Genomic DNA, 19,955 nt, shown 5'->3' on the forward strand with positions numbered 1-19,955 from the left:
CTGGATTATTTCCCATTAATTAAATTAACAGCACCAGCATGAACCCGTCTTTATCACACATACTTCTGCAAACAGTCACACACACAAACAGTGACACACATAAACAGGCACACACACAAACAGTGACACACACAAACAGGCACACACACAAACAGTCACACACACAAACAGTGACACACACAGTCACACACACAAACAGTGACACACAAACAGTCACACACACAAACAGTCACACGCACAAACAGTCACACACACAAACAGTCACACACACAAACAGTGACACACACAAACAGTGACACACAAGCCCAAGATCGTTTCAGTCATTACAAATTTAATCCTGATTTAGTGGTTGAACAAAACACGGACGTACGATAAACAACAACGAAGAGGAAACCGTGAGAATAAAAGTTTCATTCCGTAGAGGTTTAACTGCAACAACAGAAGCCAGACGAGGTTTGATCTAGTTGTGACACGAATAAGAACGAGACTCTGTGCCCCCCCCCCCCGGCTAGCATGAACCGGTCTCATCCATAGCGGTTCTCATATAGAGCCACGACTAACGGACTGCAGGTGGATGGAGGGTCACGACAGGGCGGGGGCCGTGCTGGGCCCCAGGCCCGGGTTGTGGGTGCACACTGGGATCCCGCCGACTCCGGAGCGACTCCGGTTCCAGCGCAGCGTCCTCCTCCAGGACTTCTCTGAATCCACTTTGCCGGTCTGAGCTGATCTCAGGGCAGCAGGTGCGTGTAAAGTGTTGCAGACGGCTCGAACCAGCAGCCTGCAGAGGGAGGCAGCGTGAGTTTCATTCATTCATTCATCCATTCATTCATTCATCCATTTGACCCGGAGCAGGTCGTCTTCCATGACGAGGACGGTACGTCCTCAGAGCTGGACGACCACATGCAGCCTGCCCTGTATGTGTGACTATGACTACTGGACTCTCTTCTTGTCCCCTGAGGGGGTCGCCACAGCAACCCAACGTTCTCCACTTCACCCTGTCCTTCGCATCGTCCTCCCCAACACCAGCCACTCTCATGTCCTCCCTCACTACGTCCATGTCTCTTCTCCTGGGTTGTCCTCTAGCCCTGTTCCCTGGCAGTTCCATCCTCAGCATCCTTCTACTGATATAGTCCCTGTCTCTCCTCTGGACATGTCCAAACCATCAAAGTCTGGTCTCTCTGACCTTGTCTCCAAAACGTCTAACCTTCACTGTCCCTCTTATTGTCTCATTTCTAATCCTGTCCAACCTGGTCACTCCCAAGAAGAACCTCAGCATCTTCATCTCCTCCACTTCTAGCTCCGCCTCCTGTCTTCTCCTCAGAGCCACTGTCTCTAAGCCGTCCATCATGGCTGTCCTCACCACTGTCTCTAAGCCGTCCATCATGGCTGTCCTCACCACTTTCTTTTTCTTGTTCAAGACACCCCACCTGCCCAATGCGACGGTACCCACTACTAGGTGTTACCTTGGTAACAGAGCCATCACAGCAGTGAGAGTGCAAATGGCGTAGAAGAGGGGCTGGGACATCAGCAAGTTTTCCACCCCCAGCGGGTTGGTGGGGGGGCTGCAGGTGACGCAGAGCAAACCGAAGAGCAGCACGAAGCCGAAGTAGGAAGCCCCGCTGAGCAGCATCACCAGCGCATGAATCCACGTCTGCAGGACAGAAGAGAAGAGTTGGCGTTGTCGCGTAGCCGGTTTCTATGCATGCGACATGCGACATGCAGCGTCGCAGCGCCTCTGACCAGAGTGTGGCTCTCAATAACTTGGTGCAGCAGGATGACGAGGAGCGCCGAGGCGTTGATGGGAGACCCGAGGGACAGCTCGCCCACGTCCGACCCTGCGAGAGCCTGACACAGACGGAACCGGGCTCGGGTCGGGGACTATTGACGGGTTGGAAAACAAGCGGAACGATGAGATACTCACAAAGTAAGGCACGAAGAAGCAGACGAGACTTTGGTAAAACGCATCCAGGACTGTGATCCAGAACACGGAGGGAAGGTGTACCTGCAGAGGGCAGAGGTTTTCTCCGGGTAACGTTTAGCCGGTGAAATGCGAACAGATCATTTCAAAGGCCACGTCTTCTGGGAAGCCGAGCTTCACTTTGGGAAACCAAAGTCAGTAACAACTCAATTCATCTCGAATTCAGGCACCTTGCGGTTTCGGTAGAGTTCCGGTAGCTCCACCAGCGTCTCGGCGGGCACGTCCCGGTCCAGCACGCCGTAGACGAGGGGAGGGACGGAGGTGAAGACCAGGTTGAAGAGGATGAGAACCCATGAGTTGATCATGACGCTTCCGGAGAAGCCACAGAAAAACTGATACCAGAACAGAAGGTTGACGTACATCTACGGGAGAGACGGACACGGAGACACGGAGACACGGAGACAGCGGTGAGGCGGCGCCGGCGACCCGGGGCGCTCTGCGAGCAGCGACGCCACGACGAACTGCACGACGTCAGGACGGTCGCGTCTCAGGGCGATGGCGTCCCTGAACGGTCGCGTCTCAGGACGGTCGCGTCTCAGGACGGTCGCGTCCCTGGACGACGGCGTCCCTGGACGACGGCGTCTCTGGACGACGGCGTCTCTGGACGGTCGCGTCCCTGGACGATGGTGTCTCTGAACGGTCGCGTCCCTGGACGACGGCGTCTCTGAACGGTCGCGTCCCTGAACGACGGCGTCTCTGGACGGTCGCGTCCCTGGACGACGGCGTCTCTGAACGGTCGCGTCCCTGGACTACGGCGTCTCTGGACGGTCGCGTCCCTGGACGATGGTGTCTCTGAACGGTCGCGTCCCTGGACGACGGCGTCCCTGGACGACGGCGTCTCTGAACTCTCACCACGTTCTTGTAAATGAAGTAGAAGATCATGCTTTCCAGGCGAGAGTAGCACCAGCGTCCGTGGACCAGGAGCAGCTTCGTGAGGTGTTTGAACCTGGAGATGGCGAAGTCGCTGGACATCACGGCCTGAGGGGCACAAAAAAACAACATCAGCACCCCGGGGGGGGTTAGGGTTAGGGGGGGGGGCAAGGCTGGGGCCGCCAGCTCTGCCGCGTCGCTCCTGCTGCCGCCGGAACACGTGGACCTTCTCGTCTTCTACAGTAGGACAGACGAGCGTCTTCTCGCAGCCAGTAGCGTCGTCGGGGGGGGGGGGGGAGGGGGGGGGGGTCACTCGCCTGCATGCCCTCCTGGCCAGATATCCCGATGCCCACGTCAGCCACCTGGATCATGCTCACGTCGTTGGCTCCGTCACCTCAACGCACAGAAACAACTCGCATGACTTCTGCAAACCGTCTCCCTCATCTCAGGTGCCCCCCCCCCCCCCCCCCCCCGTCACGTAACCTTTGAGTGACTCGGGGTTCTTACCCACGGCCAGGGTCATGACACCGAGCTCGTCCCGGATCAGGCGGACCACCTGGCTCTTCTGCAGGGGGGTGGACCTGCAGCAGATGACCGCCTTGCACCTGCAGCTCAGCTCCAGGAAGTCGCTCTTCAGGTCCTTCTGAAGGGCCCAGTCCAGCGTGGCTCCGTTTATGACCAGGACGAATGCTGAAGAGCCCCCCCCGGGACCCCCCCCTGCAGCCGCCGCGTCTTCGTCTCGCTGCACCTTCACCCTGAGCTCCTCGAGCAGCGACGCACACGCGTCCTGGCGGAAAGAGTCCCGGTCATTAGCGTGAGCCCCCCCCCCCCCCCCCCCCAGTTCAACGCCGCTGCCACGCACCTTGCTTCCACAGCTGGCCGTCAGCAGCTCGTCGCCGGGACGCAGGAGTTTGCAGGCGTAGGCGATGTTGACGGCCGTCTCCCTTTTGTCCCCGGTGAGGACCCAGACCTTGACCCCCGCCCGCTGGAGAGCCTCGATGGTCTCTGGAACCTCCTCCTGCAGCCGGTCTAAAATCCCCGTGGTACCTGAACACCCAAAAAGCCTCGGTGAGTCCCTCCCGGCGGACGCCGGCGACCCGAGCGCCGGCCGTCCTACCCAGCAGGGTGAGGTCGGTCTCCAGCCTCAGAGCCGAGTCCAGCAGCAGCTCCTCTCTGTTCTCGATGCTGCTCTCCGCCAGCAGCTGCCTCTTCATCCACACCTCGTACTCCTCCTCCTGCAGAACCTGCTCCACCCACAGGAGGCGCGTTATTCATTGATGCTGCGCCGCCGTGTGATGACGATGATGATGATGACGTCCAAACCTTCTTAGCAATGCAGAGCGTGCGAAGCCCGTCTCTGGCGTAGCCGTCCAGGTGCGTCTGGGTCCGTTCTCGGATGCGGCCGTCGAGCTCGCCGTGTGGCTCTGAACCAAAAACAGCCGCACAACCCTCTGATCACCACGACTCACTTTGGCAGTCGGGGGGCGCGCGATGTCCCGACTCTCCGCCGGGACACTTACCCTTCGGCGCCCGGCTCAGGTCCATGATGACGGAGTCGGCCCCCTTGGTGTAGAGCACCACGCGGCCCGAGAGCGGGTGCCGGACCACCACCGACATCCTCTTCCTGTTGGAGTCGAAGGGAAGGACGTGGAGCAGCTGCACGGCCAGGGAGCCGACTCCCGGGAGATCCACCACCAGGCTCTCTGCAGAGCGCCCCCTAAGGGTGCAGCGGTAGGCGTGGGCGGCGTGAACCAGCGCCGCCTCATCTGGACTCTCGGCTTCGTACAGCAGCTCATCCTCAGCGTCTGCTCCGGGTAAATCCTCCACGCCCCCCCCGTCCTTAGCGTCTTCACCCATCGCTCCGGCAACTCCTCCCTCCCCTCCGGGAGGCGGGTCCACTTCCTGTCCGAGGCTGGAGGTGTCCAGCTTGCCGTCTTCACACGCCTCGGAGCCGTCCAGCGGCGGGGCCGCCAACGCGCCGCTCTTCCCTCTGGAAAACAGCCTGGTGGCGAAGCTTCGGGGGCTGCCCTTCACCTGGGGGGGGGAGGGGGCTGAGAACGGAGAGAAGCTCAAGCGCTGCAGCATCAGCTTCAGAGGCGTCCGTGTTTCAGGAACCTGCAGGGAAGAGACTCGGCTCAGAAGGTGCAGTCTGGACAGTCTGGTGGGGGGGGGGGGCCCTTCTGGTGGGGGCCCCCGGAGGAATGTCTCCCCTCCTCACCGCGTGCCGGGGCTGGCTCGGCGATGACACCACCACGCTGTTACAGATGGCCAGCGCCAAGAAGAAGTCCGTGATGTAGGCGAGCTCCAGGCTGGATGGAGACCCGGGGGGGCCGGCGCTGGATGGGGGCCCGGGGGGGCAGAGCCGGCTCAACTTCTTCACCAGCTCGGGATCAGGCGTCACCTCCTTCGCCTGATCAGAGACGGAGGAGACGCAGCGGTGGGTAGAGAAAGGAGCCCCCCCCCCCCCCCCCATTCTACAGCTAGCAGGTTTCTAATGCTGACCCAGCAGTCTCAATAGAACATTCATTTCCTGTTTTAAAGTTATTGTCCTGTTTTTATTGGAACGCATGTGTGTGTGTGTGCATGTGTGTGTGTGTGTGTGTGTGTATCTGAGTGTGTGTGTGTGTGTGTCTGTGTATCTGAGTGTGTATCTGAGTGTGTGTGTGTGTGTGTCTGTGTATCTGAGTGTGTATCTGAGTGTGTGTGTGTGTGTGTGTATCTGAGTGTGTGTGTGTGTGTGTCTGTGTATCTGAGTGTGTATCTGAGTGTGTGTGTGTGTGTGTCTGTGTGTGTGTGTCTGTGTGTGTGTGTGTGTGTCTGTGTATCTGAGTGTGTATCTGAGTGTGTGTGTGTCTGTGTGTGTGTGTGTGTGTGTGTGTATCTGAGTGTGTTTAGGTGTGTGTCTGTGTGTGTGTCTGTGTGTGTGTGTGTCTGTGTCTGTCCGTGTGTGTGTGTGTGTATCCGAGTGTGTGTGCGCGTCGTACCACGCGGCTGCTGAAGGCGCTGGTCCTGGGCTGGACGTGGTTGGACAGCCGGTCCTCGTCCCCGTCCCCGTCCTCGTCCTCGCCGGTGAGCGTGTTCAGCGACACAGAGCTGCGGTTGCAGCTGAGAGAGCGACAGCTCAGCGACTTGCGGCTGCAGCCAGACCTCAGCGTCACCGAGCGACCGGCCACCTCGTTCTTCTCCTCCTCCTCCTCCTCTTCCTCGTACACCTTCAGCCTGTGAGCTGCCACACAGAGACGGGACGCAGGCATTCATTTCTCCCCCCCCGGGACATGTCCCCTGCTCCCGTCTCAGTCTCCAGCTGTCCCATTTGATCCGGCTAGCTCGCCGTCTTTACCGTTTTCCTCATGCGGATACTCAATCCCGAAGATGCTGCAGCGCCGGAACACCATCTTGTTCTCCGTCAGAGTCCCCGTCTTATCGGAGAACAGGAACTGGATCCGGCCCAGGTCTTCGGTGATGTTCAAGGCCCGGCACTGGATTCTGGAGTCGAGCTGCTCGTTGTACAGAGCCAAGTCGTTGTGGATGAAGTAGATCTGGCCCAGTTTCACGATCTCGATGGACACGTAGAGCGAGATGGGGATCAGCACCTGGTAGAATACGTGGACACAGTCAGTACTGATCTACTATAGAATACGTGGACACAGTCGGTAGCTGATCTAGTATAGAATCTGTGGACACAGTCGGTACTGATCTAGTATAGAATCTGTGGACACAGTCGGTAACTGATCTAGTATAGAATCTGTGGACACAGTCGGTAGCTGATCTACTATAGAATACGTGGACACAGTCGGTACTGATCTAGTATAGAATCTGTGGACACAGTCGGTAGCTGATCTACTATAGAATCTGTGGACACAGTCGGTAACTGATCTAGTATAGAATCTGTGGACACAGTCGGTACTGATCTAGTATAGAATCTGTGGACACAGTCGGTAGCTGATCTAGTATAGAATCTGTGGACACAGTTGGTACTGATCTAGTATAGAATCTGTGGACACAGTCGGTAGCTGATCTAGTATAGAATCTGTGGACACAGTTGGTACTGATCTAGTATAGAATCTGTGGACACTATACCTGCAACACAATGATCATAGTCCAGAAGACTAAGAACCCGCCCAGGGCCGGAGACATGTCCCCATCAGGCTCAAAGAGCGGGTCCCGGAGGTTCTTCAGCCAGAGGCCGTGACCTGGAACACCAGAACTTCTCATCACTCACTAGCAGACCCAAGCGGCCCTTTTTGGGCTGGTCAGGCTCCGATGAAGACGCTGGTCTGACCCTTCGTCTGCTGCGTTGTGAGGTGCGTGTGGCGTCACTCACCTATCGAGGCAGTGAGACACATGGCGATGAGCAGCAGGACGCACCACAGGACGTCCGCGTTCAGGTGCTTCTCCAGCTGGCTGCGCTTGTACCTCGGCCCGCTGTTGTTCATCATGGCTTTAGTCTCATGGCCTGAGAAGAGCCACGCTTCAGAAACACGGAGGCACTGACCCGCCTCCGTCACGGCGTCCGAAACGATGCAGGGAAAGATTCTACACCCATTGTTGATGACAAGGTAACGGCCCGTTCAAAGGCGGCACAACGTCCCACCTCTCGCCCCCTGCTCGGAGACACGGGACGAGAGGTAGACGAGGTAGGCGAGCATCTCCCTCAGTCAAGCCAGGGTTCTAATCTTCCACCCGTTGAGGCGTTGAACAGCTTTGATCGCGTCGGCGTGAACTGCATTAAACCGGGTCTCCCCGGCGCTTTGAAGTCTCTGAAGTCCACATTGAACCTACAGAGCCTCCGGAGAACGCCACTCCCACCCTGCTCCGCCAAGAAAGCTGATAATCGACTTCAGTTTGGCTTTTCAAACCAACAACCTACGGATTTCCAACCCGATTAGCACCAGACTGGACGCGACTGTCAACCGTCCTCCTACTGAGAGCCGAGCAGCGGTGAGGACTTGCCTGCGTAAACGACGATGCCCACCACGGTCTCGGTGTTGCGGACGGTGCAGCTCCTCAGCAGCAGGTTGCTGTTATGGAGGCCCACGCGAACGCCATTGGGGTGCTCCCTGTCAACCGGCAGGCACAGGCGGGTAAGCAAAAGGGTAGCGCTTCGAAAGGCTAGTCAGAAGAGGGGTCACATTACGTCTTTAAAATGTCCCAGAGGACGGCTGAATTATCCAGGACAGAAAAACGCAGTGTGTGTAGAGCTGCAGGATATTAAATACAAATCTTTATTTTGTACATCATCGACTTCAGTCTGAGAAATTGTACGAATTTTCACCAGGCGACTTTAAGACTGACAAAGTATGAAATGAAAAAGTTAATCTAAAGTTGCATTAAAATAGGCATCACAAAATATTAACAGAGACTGCAGCTCAAAGGGGAATTCAGGCTCATGAGAACCAGCGCGCACGAGAGAGAAACGGGACTCGTCTCGAGTGGACACAATTCTAGACTCAAGATACAATTAACAAAATATTCTGGTTTGATTAATGAGGATTATCCTTCTGTGACTCTGCATTTAAGAGACTTAATATTTTATAAAATACTTTGCATGAACAAAACAAACCAGTAACACAAAGTCAGCACGTTGAAATGGATCCATCAAAAGAGGCCGTCATTTATGGACATTCACAAACTGAGCAAAGTTATGCATTAACTAATATATAGTTAACTAATATTAACTAATATAAATGTGGAGTTTAAGAATGAGACTGAAAACATTGTGTGTGTGATCCCTGAAAGACGAAGAGGAACTCACATGTAGCCTCGGAACCTGTTCAGGTCGTTGTTGGGCTTCTCACATTCAATACGACTATGGAAGCTCTCCAGGGTCATGTCTCCTCCCTGGAGGACAACACGCACACACACACACACACGCACACACACACACACACGACTGAGATACAAATGTACACGACATGGCTACACTAGTGCATCGCTGTACACAGCCGCTGGTCTTATGATTTGAATATCAGATTTATTTCAGTAATGCCTTGTATATTTGTATATTATATTCATTCATTAAACACAAACCGATGCATTTCAAATGTTCATGTCTTTTAATTTGGACGATTATAACCGACAACTAATGAAATTCCAAAATTCAGTGTCTCAGGGAATTAGAATATTGTGCAGCCCTGGTGCTACATGCTAACCAGCCAATTCACCCAAAAACACCTGCGAAGGCCTTTAAAGGGTCTCTCAGGCGCGTTCTGCAGGGAACACATTGTTGAACGACGCATGGATATCGCCGGTTTCCAGGGAAGACTGAGCCGAACCTCCGTCCAGGAAGCTGCGGCCTCGTAGCAGGATGAATTCATTTCAGGCGACGACGCAACACAATCAGAACCTTAATCAAGTTGTAATCTGCTACTGCGGATCAACCGGTTTGACGGCCGGGTAACGGGAGTGGACAAATCGACCTGAGATCAGGTTGCAGTTGGAACGCGGCCGCCCACGGCCCCTGCAACATAAAGGCACCGACCCCGCGTCATTTATCATCATCACCTGCAGCGGGAGATCCAGAACCACCTGTCTCTGCTTCAGGTTGGTCTCTCCATCCAGGTTAGCGGTGTCGATGTAGCACACCCCACGGGGGTCGGAGGAATGCAGCAGCAGCATGTCAGCCGGGATGATTTCATTGCAGGACAGACGCACAAAGTCTCCGACTCGCACGTCTTTCCAGCGCCGCTCGGCGTAGGCGTTCTGCTCGCTACGGGACGACACGAAAGGAAGCTTTTAGTAGCCATTATTAAAGACTGTACATGCCACCCTATCAATAATCAGAGAGCAGACGCCGGCCTCGGAAGAGAAGGAAGGGGAGGAGAAAAGGAGGAGCAACTTGCAACCATTGATGGATGAACTAAACGACGACGCGCGTCCTGAATCCTCGTGTTCAGAATATTTTCTAAGGTCTTAAAAAAAAAAAAAAACTCAAAGCCGTTCGGATGATATTTCACACGGAGGTAGAACCAGGAAGGGCTCAAAAGGACGATTATGGCTGTTTCCACAACTGGTAACGGTGTAAAAGACAACATGGGAGCCGTTAGGACATTAGGACGACTCTGGGCCAGATGTTTCGTGGGTCCAGATGTTTTGTGGGTCCACGGTTACATGTTGAAACAGCAGATCAGGAACATGGAACACATTTCTGGTCTCAAACAGTTACAGACGGACAAATGTGCAGGAGATGTTGGGAACGTTTCCAGGAACAGATGATTACATTTTGGTGATGATCCAGAAGAAATCCCGGATTCTGGACCACTTTGACATTTTCGTTAACATTGCAGTCAATGGAGCTTCAACATTCCAAATGTATTCCTCAATATCTCAGTTGACTATCGACGGATGTTTGTCCACCGCGGGAGACGTCTTCACGCACGAACGTACATTTGGAAAGTTGTGGAAAAATGCACTTTAATTAAAACTATATGCAGATACAATAATCTGATATCCGATATCCTCTAAAGTCTTACCCTCAAATGAATCAATCCTTCACTACTGCAAAATCGTGTATCAATACAAATCATCCCCCCCCCCCCAACCCTATTTTGGACCCTTTCATTAATATCTCTCTTATTACCTCACAAAGGAGGTTCCGTTTCTGCTGCCTTCAACAAGACACGGTGGGATTAGTAGTGGACAAACGGATTTGTTGTAAACTCTGGATCTAGATTCAGAAGAAACCGTGAGCTTTTCGTGAATAGCTTCTAAACTAATAATTATATCAAATGTAGGGGCATTATTTAGGGTGTAAATCTGGATATAGGGAGACTGAGCTGCTTGGTGGAGGTCTGATCTCTCTGTTTTTGGTTGTATTCGTCGGCTGTCAAACTCGTCCTCATCGTCTTTCGGATTTTGCTGTGAAGCATCAAACAAGAACTTCAGTTAACTTTTCACGCGGTAAATAGACAGGACTTCCCTTTTTGGACTAACTGCTCCTTTAAGATGCAGTCAGAGGTTAATTATTACCCACAGTGCACTGCAGCAGCATTTCCAGGCAATGATGGAATACGGTAGTCCGGAATTACTAGCAAGGACGGGACATTGTCCAGCGGCGTGTCGCTAAACTTTCCCCCAGGAAAGGGTGACGACATTCCTGGAAGGTGGAACCAGCATTTCCTGCTGACTTTTGTCAAATAAATCCACTTTATGTAGATTAGACATTAAGAATGAGCAAGCTTTGATTGTGCGTTTTAATTATCCGAAGAGTTGAAGTCATCGTTTCCATCGACGTTGTGTTTTATGATGGAGGATGAATGGATGAATTACGGGGGTTCAAAGTGCACGTTTGCTTTTCCAGACGTTCCATTACACGTCGTTGCACGAGTACGACCGACAGCAGGAAAACTGCACACGGAACTTTCTAGCAGAACTCGACGTGCAATTTGACACGTTGGTTGGAACGACCGACGGCCGACGACCAGCCGTCACGCAGACCAGAGAGCGTCCTTGAACCCACCTTCTGTAAACGTGGCACCGACGGCCGTTCGTCACCCGATCCGACTCGTACCTCCGGTAGTCTTCCCAGATGTCCTTCAGAGCGGTCGCCGTCAGCACCAGCGCGATGGGAACCACGGAAATCTCCGGCTGGAAGGCCCCCACCACGGGGACGAAATTGAGAGCAACGAGGAAGATGAAGTAGGCATTGGCGAGGCGATGAAGCTGCTCGAACAGGTTCTTCGGCAGGAAGGACAGGACAGAGTACTTCGTCGTCCGAACGCTGTTGCTCTCATAGAGCTTCAGCAGTTGCCTCAGCTCGTCGTCGAACGCCGAGGAAGAGGAAGGTACCACAGTCCGAAGCTCGGCACCAGGACGAAAGCCGAAGGCCCGGTCCAAGCTAATCATGAGTCCACCGTTCCAGTGGATCCGGTTCTGCCCGCAGGTTCACGCTTGCCCACCAGCAAGTCTTCCTCTACTGCCGCTTTTCTCCTGCACACTTCCTGCTCATTTTAAGTTACCGTTGGCTCTTCCCCTCCGCGTCGACTGGAGCTGCAGGTGGGGACGAGTCTTCCCCGCCGGATCCGACACTCCTCTCAAGGGAGCTCCGGCTGTAAGGAAAGTCAAGGTCCAAGTTTTACAGCTCGCTCCGATTGTGTCATCGGAGGAAGGCGTGGAACGACACCGCCATCGATTCACGCCTTCAGCGCGAGGACACACGGATTCAGAACCTTTCCTCGAATCCTCAAAGACAAAGAGTCCCGGTGTGAGAGGAACGTTTTCAAAGAGGAACTATCCTGGTGGTTAAATATACAAGATGTAAGGTATTCCTTCAACCATTTGAATTCCACGGACCTGTTGGCCTCTCTAGAACAATCTTTAGTAAAGTGAACTTCAGAAATCAGACGAATCTGTAGACTTTTCCACTCTGAAGGAGTCGTGTGTTTCTGTGGGATTTAGTTTTATAGTAATTATTTTTCTTGAAAACTAAAAGAAAAGAAAAACTAGAAAAGCACTCTGAGAGCACAGACCTCCTCCAAGCAGCTCGTTCCCCTCCGAACTGGATGTACACCGTCCACACGGTGATCTGGATCATCATCAAAAGGTTCTAGATTGTTCTTGGTATCTTTATACACCAACCATGAAAAGTAAAAGTGAATCAGAGTTGATGTGTATTTTAACTGATTTTTGAATCCATAAATTTCAATGTTGAAATGTAATTTTTCCCCCGACCACATTCCGGATCCATTCCGGATGAAATCAGGTGGTGGGATAGAGACCCCCACCCTACGTGACTGTGTCAAATTCAATAAATATCAGTCAATAATCAACCGTGATATTGAGGAACACATTTTGAAGCTCCATTGACTGCAATGCTAACGAAGATTTCCAACTGATCCAGAATCCAGGATCTGTTCCTGGTAAGATTCCCTGTACATTTCATCCAGATCCGAATGCTTGTTATTGCCACTTTGTATCCACACACATCTCATGAAGCTCAGTATGAAGTCATTTTATTACCATCAATCACAATCCCTTTAAAATTAGGTAAACTTGTATCAGACCAGACTTCAGCTTGAACAGCAAAGGTACAAAATGTTATTTTAGACAAGTAATATACATTTTTATATTTAGATCACAGAACTCAGTGTCCCTTTAGGATCTCACATCGTCAAGACCCTCCAAGATAGCAACCATCCTGGCCAGGAAATTCAGGAGACTCTTCTGTCTGACAGGAGGCTGCAGCCCATGATGGTAAAAACGTCATGCCAAAAAACCCATCTACACTAACCTCATCAGCAGGGCGCAGACTCCATCCCCCTGACCGGAGATTAATCAAGTTAATAAAGGTTCGCTCACCCACAAAACACGTGCACCGTATTGTTGTTGACCTTCTTGTCAAACAAGTAGCGCCTGTAGTCTTCCAGGGCATCCTTGACAGCGATGACGGCGAGAACCACGAGCAGCGGTATCATGGTTATTTCCTTCTGAAAGGCGCCAACAACCGGCACCCAGTTTAGTAACGCCAGGAACAGGAAGTAGAGGTTGGCAGCCCTGCAAAGTCGGAACCAGAGCAACAAATTAGTGTACAGCCAAGAGCCTGCAGAACTACAGCTCAGTAGTTTGTTTGTAGAATTCCTCTCGTGCTACTTCCACAATTGAAAAGCCGACCTGTGGAACTGCTGGAAGAGGTTCATGGGGATGAAAGTCAGCAAGCTGTACTTGGTGGTGCGGATGGCATTGCCCTTAAAGTTTCTGGAGACGGCCTCGTACTCCTCTTGGTGAGGACCGTGGTGGGCAAACACCAGTCTCCGCTTCCCAGAGACCTTCCGCGGGGAGCTGTGGGCCTCGGGTGAGCTTTTGTTCGGGAAGCCATCGGGGGCAGAGTACCAGCCTCTCCCCGAGTCTCCCTCCAGCAGCTGCCGGAGGCGGTGCTGCACCCAGTGGAGGCGCTCCATCTACAGAGGAGGCTCCGGCTAAGCCGCGAGGAGTCACGCCATGGCCACCCTGGAGAGAGAGAGAGAGAGAGAAAAGCACATCGGTCGCCATTCTTCATTTGTTCTCGTGCTATCCATTAAGCCCAATCAACGGTACTCCTCATGAGGCTCCGCTGCCATTAATCCGGCAAAACCAATTACCTTACCAATAAATGTTTGGGTAGCGAAGTCCGAACTAACAAGTAAGACAAAACGAAAAGAGTCTTTGAGCAAATACGTTCGGTTTCTCAGACCAGCGTAGCCTGATGTTATCCTACTGAATGAAACACCAACAGCATATTGGAATTGATCTTGCCAGTTAGATTTTGCCCGGAGCCACGCACGAGCCCGCTAATCTGATCAGAAGTCAGATTATGGTTTTATAGAGCACTTTTCTGGCATCAACGATGCTTTACATTGCAGTATTCATTTACGCCGTACTTGGTGGTGGTGAACTACGATTGCAGAACCAGCTGCCCTGGGGCAGACCACAACCACCCAGGCGATATGGGCAAAGGGTCTGGCCCAAGGGCACAACGACAGTGCGGCAGCCGGGATTCGAACCGCCGACCTCTCGATCACCGAGTTCAATCCCTTGTACAAAACATATTTGGGAAAAACTATGAACAATTATTGAATTATCTCAAAATACACAACATCCCGGCCCAATTCCAATCAAACGTTTGACCAAATCATTCGGCTACGACCGTTTAAAACTTACAGACGACATTTTCTCAGCAGCCAATGACAGGAAATCAACGGCTTCCATTTCTATTGATCCGACACATTCTTTTAATGTGGTTGCGTCGTCTTCAAGATGAACGAGCGAAGACAAACCCGTTCGGTCAGGCTTCAAACACTCTGCATCCACCCACTGTTTACAACTATAAACTGCAGTAGTAGTAGGTTTTTTTGTACTGCGATACCTTATTACATTTGTATGCTGGAACTTCAAAAGCTGCAAAGCTTTGCAGTTGTGTTTACATTGTTAAATGTTGGAGCCTGAATCATCGCTCAGACCGATCACCAAGAAGGACAAACAAACGGCGGCACACAATTCAACTGCCGTGCCAACAAAGAGGAAGGGAAACGCCCACTTTTATCTCTGCACAGTATCGTGTGTTGGCAGTTTTCTGTTACTTTGAATAATTGTATAATAAAGACACATGATTATGTAAGATTGGTCTTTAATTATTTTACCAAGGCCTCGGGGCTTCAGTCATCCAAGTAGAACAGTTGGCTGAGTGAAGCAAAGAAGAGTGAAAACATCTTGCTTATATAGGCACCCATTCTTTCATTCTTAGAACAGGAAACAGGTGTTGTACAAGGGAAATTCTAAGTAACAATATGGGAGGAAGTCATAAATTCTAAGTATCAATACGGAGATGCAGTCCATGAACCTTTACCACAAAACTTAGCTGCATACGAGGGTCTTTCGTTGAAGCGTACTTCCTGTCTAGCAACATTGTTTTTTTCATCTTATCACACCTTTGCAGACAGTTATTTTCCTACTACCGTCCCTGTAGGTCAAAGTTACTTAGCATTGTTTAATCGCCACTTAATGATTATTTGATTGATCTTACAATTATCGATTATGTAATTGTCATTATACTTAGGAATTACTTTATTGCCAATACAATCGCAAGAACATTGTGCGATTGAAGGGCGGGAACTTTAGGAGTCGCGCTCGCACTTTCCTTCTGGAAACAGATTTTACTGAGCAAATATATTACAGACACTGGAAGTGAAGCTGAAGCTTTCTGGCCGGCCTCATGGCTGCAGGATAAAGAGCTACACAACCAAAGGACGCTGGCCTAAACCCAGACATCATCTTGAGTGTGTCCATTTACCACTGAGATGTGTGTGTGCAGTATTGTCTGTGGTTCGGTCTGTCATTCAGACAATACGGCAGTAAAGGGTTAATGAGGACGTTTCCTTCATGTTTCAGAATCTGTCCTCAAAACTGCAGCACATTTCCAACTGGTCTCCTCAGTGATTGCAGGTCGACAACGTAACGGCAAGACACGATCAATATTATTCACTGCATTACCTAAAATTAAAATAGCGCTTGACTACTGGCACTACTACAATACTCTCGGCTTGTCCCGTGAGGGGTCGCCACAGCAACCCAACGTTCTCCACTTCACCCCGTCCTTTGCATCGTCCTCCCTCACTACGTCCATGTATCTTCTCCTGGGTCATCCTCTAGCCCTGTTCCCTGGCAGCTCCATCCTCCGTATTATGAATTACTGGTTAAATCCATGTGGAAGGAATCTGAAAAAGCAATACTCAAATCGATTAGCCAACAGGGTTCGGGAGGCTTTGCTTCATTTTATCGTGATTATTCTCACAATTCCCGCTTTTGACGTGATTTAATCACGTCAATCCAGCATCCAGATATCGTCTCTCCCCAAAATCAGAACTACTATAAGGCAAATCAATAAAGTAGGATTCTTCTCTTCGGACCTCGTCCATCGCATCTTACGGATCTATTTCTGGTGCTGCAAAGAAAGTGATTGGTGGAATTGTCTCTGGGAAGTTAGCATTAACAGCAGTTGCAACACACAAAGCGATGACACTTACTGCTATAGCAGTAAAAAAAAAGCCCTGGAGTTCCGTGTTCTGCTTTAATGCTTGCAGGATCATGCATTATCGGCCCTTCTTTGTTAGCACAGCGCCGGGAAAGGACTGCCGTTAACAAGTAATTCAGGTTTGGAAATGTCAGAACAATACAGGGAACTGAATAAGAACAGCGTCTACGTCAGAAGTCCAGGTCTCAGTGTCAGCCACGGGCAAATGCTCTCCCGATGTGTGACGTCACACAGGGGTCGAGCGCTCTCGGCAGATCGCAATAGCCTCCCAAGCAGAAGCATACTATTTATTTCTTATTTTGTTTGAGCTATATAAACATCCAAGATGGTTTGGATGCGGTCCGGTCCTAAATATGGCCAAAATACCATACTGATTACACACATGGGTGAAGTTCATCTTTTAAAAACACTCAAACAGGACAGAGCAAGGACAATTATCAGGTCTTATGATGCTGTCTTGTGGAGGAACGAAACATCCAGAGAGTTAACGAGTAAACAACAACAAGCGTTTACACTGGTTGACAAGGAGACACGTTTTCAGTTCACTTCACTTTTATTGTTTCGTCCCTCGGAGGGCAATTTGGTTTACAGCAGTTCTACACACTTTCTACAACATTTAAGGGACATGCAAGACAATGGTTTAAGGGACATGTAAGACAAGAGGGACGTGCGAGACAAGATTTCTAACATTCATTTAGAAAGAGCAGCATCGTTGTAAAGGTGCAGCTATTGCAAACAGAAAGGGGCCTGAATCAAATCCCTGAGGCACACCGCTCTGTGACGCATAAAGGCTGACTGCATGGCGACAGGCACCGGGATGATGCGTTAAAGCGGCGGACCGGACCGGACCGGACCGGGTTCACTTGGAATCAATGAGCCGTGGCGGTTCCACTCACCGGTTCCGCACGCAGACTGGTCGGTGACGTCACCGTCGGTACACCGATGACCTCCCAGACATTGACGCCGCAACGGGGAGCGGGACGTTTCGCGGAAGCAGCAGCTCCACGCCGAGACCTTCCGCTTCCTTTTGTCTGCGTCCACCGAGGAGCGACGCCTCCCGGCGCCGGTTCCTATGACAGCCGGCCGGGCCTCACGTTCACCGTCTCCTCCGCGGTGCCGACATGACGCGCGCACTTTAACGGGACCTGGAGTTCTCGCAGCGACCAAGGTCGCACCGAGCGCGCAGAACTTTTACGCAGCGTTCTGCGCCGCGTTACGCGCCGCTCCGCGTCCGGCCTGCGCAACGAGCACGAACAGCTGGGATGGCCTGAGACGAAAGAATAACGCGAACGTCACGTGAGCGCAGCGACTTCCAGCCACGTGACTCCGGTCAGCTGATCGGTGGGCGGAACCAAATGAAAAGATGGAGGTTTGGCTCGGCAGGTTGTCCGTCGAGGACTGTGGAAAAGTAAGTAACCGAGACAGAACGCACGCACGACGACGCGGACTCGGCGTCCTGAGTGTCGGGCACGCGCAAACTCTTCCACGGGGGCGCGCGGCATTGATCGGCGTTTCATTGTCAAACCATTCAAAAACTAGAGCACACTTCAAGTTCAAATATGTGTCTTGCCATTAAACATCATTTCCTGAATAAGACCCGGGGGGGGGGGGGGGGGGGTCGGAGTATTGTGAGCAAATGTCATAGAATAAAAAAAAAAAAAGCAAAACCAAATGGCAATCCTTTGCGTTCTCTGCGTTGCAGCTGTGCCACGGGGTGGTGGACGGACTCTGTGGGAGGGAGCCCCCCCTCAGGGGAGATTATAGCGCCTCCTGGAGCCTGGAGGAGTGGCGGGAGGTGCTGAACTCCCTGGAGGTCCTGTTCCGCTCGGCGGTGGGGAACAACAGCTCGGATGAGGAGGTGAGACCGCCGGCTGCCGTCGGGAATCACCGGGCGTTTCTGTTTGACTCGGTCGCCGTAGTTACGGCTTCGCTTGCAGGTGCAGGTGGGACTATCGGATCTGGGCCGCAGCCACGCCGAGGCTGTGCTGAGTGTGCTGAGAGCCCGACGGGGCGACATCCGCTGCGCTCTGTTACGAAGAACCGCCTTCATGTCCTCGGCTGCTCTGCAGGACATCGACTGGCAGCTCAAGGTAGAACCCTAGCAATCCACACGCACACACACACACACACACACGCACACGCACACTCTCTCTCTCTGGGTTACCTGCTGCTGCTGCTCCCATCCTCTCGCTCCAGTTGGCTCTGTCCAGCGATAAGATCTCCGCTCTCCACACTCCCCTGCTCAGCCTCTGTCTGGATGTGAGGCAGAACGGCGCCCCCCGCTCTGCCCGGGTGGAGATGGACCGAGAGGAGTTGAACGTCCTCGTCGGCTCACTGGAGGCAGCCAATAAGGTAGACGCTGCTTTGCCTTTAGTTCATTTTGTCAGGAGGGAGGGGAACGCTTGAAGGTTGCGTGAAGCTTCTGGTCCGGTTCCTGTTCACAGCCCGAGTTTTAATAAAGTTATACAAACGGGAAGCATTGCGTGTGGAATCCACCAACAGGAACGTTTTGTACCAAATCCAGGTTTGAAAAGTAAAATAAAAAAACTTAAATTCCAGTCATGGATTGGAGTCATTTAACAATTATAAGTGAAAATCCAGACTCTCAAGATCTAACCGGATCTAAATTGGACCCATCTTCAGATCTTTTTTCCCCCGTCAAGATCCCTCCAGCGGTTTTTCCGTAATCCTGCTAACAAACAAACGCCGTGAAAACCTAAAGTCCATCGTGCTTTAAATGGTTTAGATTGAACATTAATAGCATAAAACTACAACTTTTACCCTCCTGTTTGTCTTGCAGGTGATGCTGCAGCTGAAATAATGCAAAGACCTTTGACTACAGTTCAAGGAAAGCCTGCGAGTTCATTCCGTTTCGTGGGTGTCGGCTCATCTCTGCGTTGATATTCCGTGTCGGATGCATGAAAATGATTATTTTATTAAATCTGTCCTTTTGTCTTCATGAATGAGCAGTACTTATTTTGTCATGCAGTGTTTATTTCATGGACACGTCAGAGTAAATGAGGCTTTTGCTTTTCGATCTGACATTTCAACATGGTCTGTTTCTATCCCCCCCAAAAACTGAGTTCAGTATATCGATGTCAAACGAGGCCCAAGTCCCTCGTGCAAGACGAGGCCTGACCAAGAAGCAACATGGTGGCCTGGCGTTCCGTTAGCAGAAGCTACCGTCACAGCGGGAAGACGGGGAGCTACAGAGCGGCCGATGCTACAGCTCTGGGAGCGGTTTGGGGTTCAGCGTCTTGCCCAAGGACACTTCGACATGCGGACAGTCGGAGCTGGGATTCGAACCGCTGATTTACTGATCACTGGACGACGTCCTCGACCGACTGAGCCCCAGTTGGGTGTTTGCATTACTCTGCGTCGTCAAGCGGTGAAAGCTGCGGACACCACTTGCCTCTCACTCCTCACCTGAAGCAACGTTCACAGAAGGCTCTCGTTTGGTGAACCCGTGCGTTCCTGCTCCCCGCGCTGTGTCATCATTTCCTCAACTTATTGATTGAGAGTCTCTGCGCTCTATTCCGTCTGTTCAGCCTGGTTCCTCCTACCTTCCCATTTGCCCGGCTGTTTTTGACAACCTTTCGCCAA

General features: G+C 51.9%; 2 protein-coding genes across 2 annotated transcripts; one reads left to right on the forward strand and one right to left on the reverse strand.

Moving 5' to 3' along the window:
• Positions 1 to 207: 207 nt before the first annotated feature.
• Positions 208 to 13,757, reverse strand: atp10d (ATPase phospholipid transporting 10D). The gene is made up of 22 exons (XM_068751806.1): positions 13,457 to 13,757; positions 13,145 to 13,339; positions 9,353 to 9,557; positions 8,604 to 8,689; positions 7,802 to 7,908; positions 7,173 to 7,304; positions 6,929 to 7,041; positions 6,189 to 6,441; positions 5,833 to 6,074; positions 5,067 to 5,258; positions 4,369 to 4,963; positions 4,172 to 4,272; positions 3,966 to 4,092; positions 3,711 to 3,895; positions 3,356 to 3,635; positions 3,166 to 3,242; positions 2,831 to 2,956; positions 2,149 to 2,340; positions 1,922 to 2,002; positions 1,741 to 1,845; positions 1,464 to 1,651; positions 208 to 778 (listed from the first exon to the last, which is right to left on the reverse strand). Exons 1-22 carry the CDS (start codon positions 13,741 to 13,743, stop codon positions 583 to 585), a joined length of 4,065 nt encoding a protein of 1,354 aa, XP_068607907.1. The 5' UTR covers positions 13,744 to 13,757; the 3' UTR covers positions 208 to 582.
• Positions 13,758 to 17,703: 3,946 nt separating this feature from the next.
• commd8 (COMM domain containing 8) lies at positions 17,704 to 19,309 on the forward strand. The gene is made up of 5 exons (XM_068751807.1): positions 17,704 to 17,760; positions 18,055 to 18,210; positions 18,290 to 18,442; positions 18,549 to 18,704; positions 19,153 to 19,309. The coding sequence occupies exons 1-5, from the start codon at positions 17,716 to 17,718 to the stop codon at positions 19,171 to 19,173; spliced, it is 531 nt and encodes a 176-aa protein (XP_068607908.1). The 5' UTR covers positions 17,704 to 17,715; the 3' UTR covers positions 19,174 to 19,309.
• The last annotated feature ends 646 nt before the right edge of the window (positions 19,310 to 19,955 follow it).

Source organism: Brachionichthys hirsutus, chromosome 18 (assembly GCF_040956055.1).
Source record: "Brachionichthys hirsutus isolate HB-005 chromosome 18, CSIRO-AGI_Bhir_v1, whole genome shotgun sequence".
NCBI classification, from domain to species: Eukaryota; Metazoa; Chordata; class Actinopteri; order Lophiiformes; family Brachionichthyidae; genus Brachionichthys; species Brachionichthys hirsutus.

What these genes read in the sequence shown, in the direction of transcription:
- atp10d (XM_068751806.1), bottom strand. Translation starts at nt 13,743, where the DNA reads ATGGAGCGCCTCCACTGGGTGCAGCACCGCCTCCGGCAGCTGCTGGAG. An exon ending in ACGGTGCACGTGTTTTGTGG is followed by an intron (nt 9,558 to 13,144) that starts GTGAGCGAACCT and finishes GTCGTCCCGTAG; the next exon opens with CGAGCAGAACGCCTACGCCG. An exon ending in TTATTGAGAGCCACACTCTG is followed by an intron (nt 1,652 to 1,740) that starts GTCAGAGGCGCT and finishes TCTGTCCTGCAG; the next exon opens with ACGTGGATTCATGCGCTGGT.
- commd8 (XM_068751807.1), top strand. Translation starts at nt 17,716, where the DNA reads ATGGAGGTTTGGCTCGGCAGGTTGTCCGTCGAGGACTGTGGAAAA. An exon ending in ACAACAGCTCGGATGAGGAG is followed by an intron (nt 18,211 to 18,289) that starts GTGAGACCGCCG and finishes CTTCGCTTGCAG; the next exon opens with GTGCAGGTGGGACTATCGGA. An exon ending in ACATCGACTGGCAGCTCAAG is followed by an intron (nt 18,443 to 18,548) that starts GTAGAACCCTAG and finishes CTCTCGCTCCAG; the next exon opens with TTGGCTCTGTCCAGCGATAA.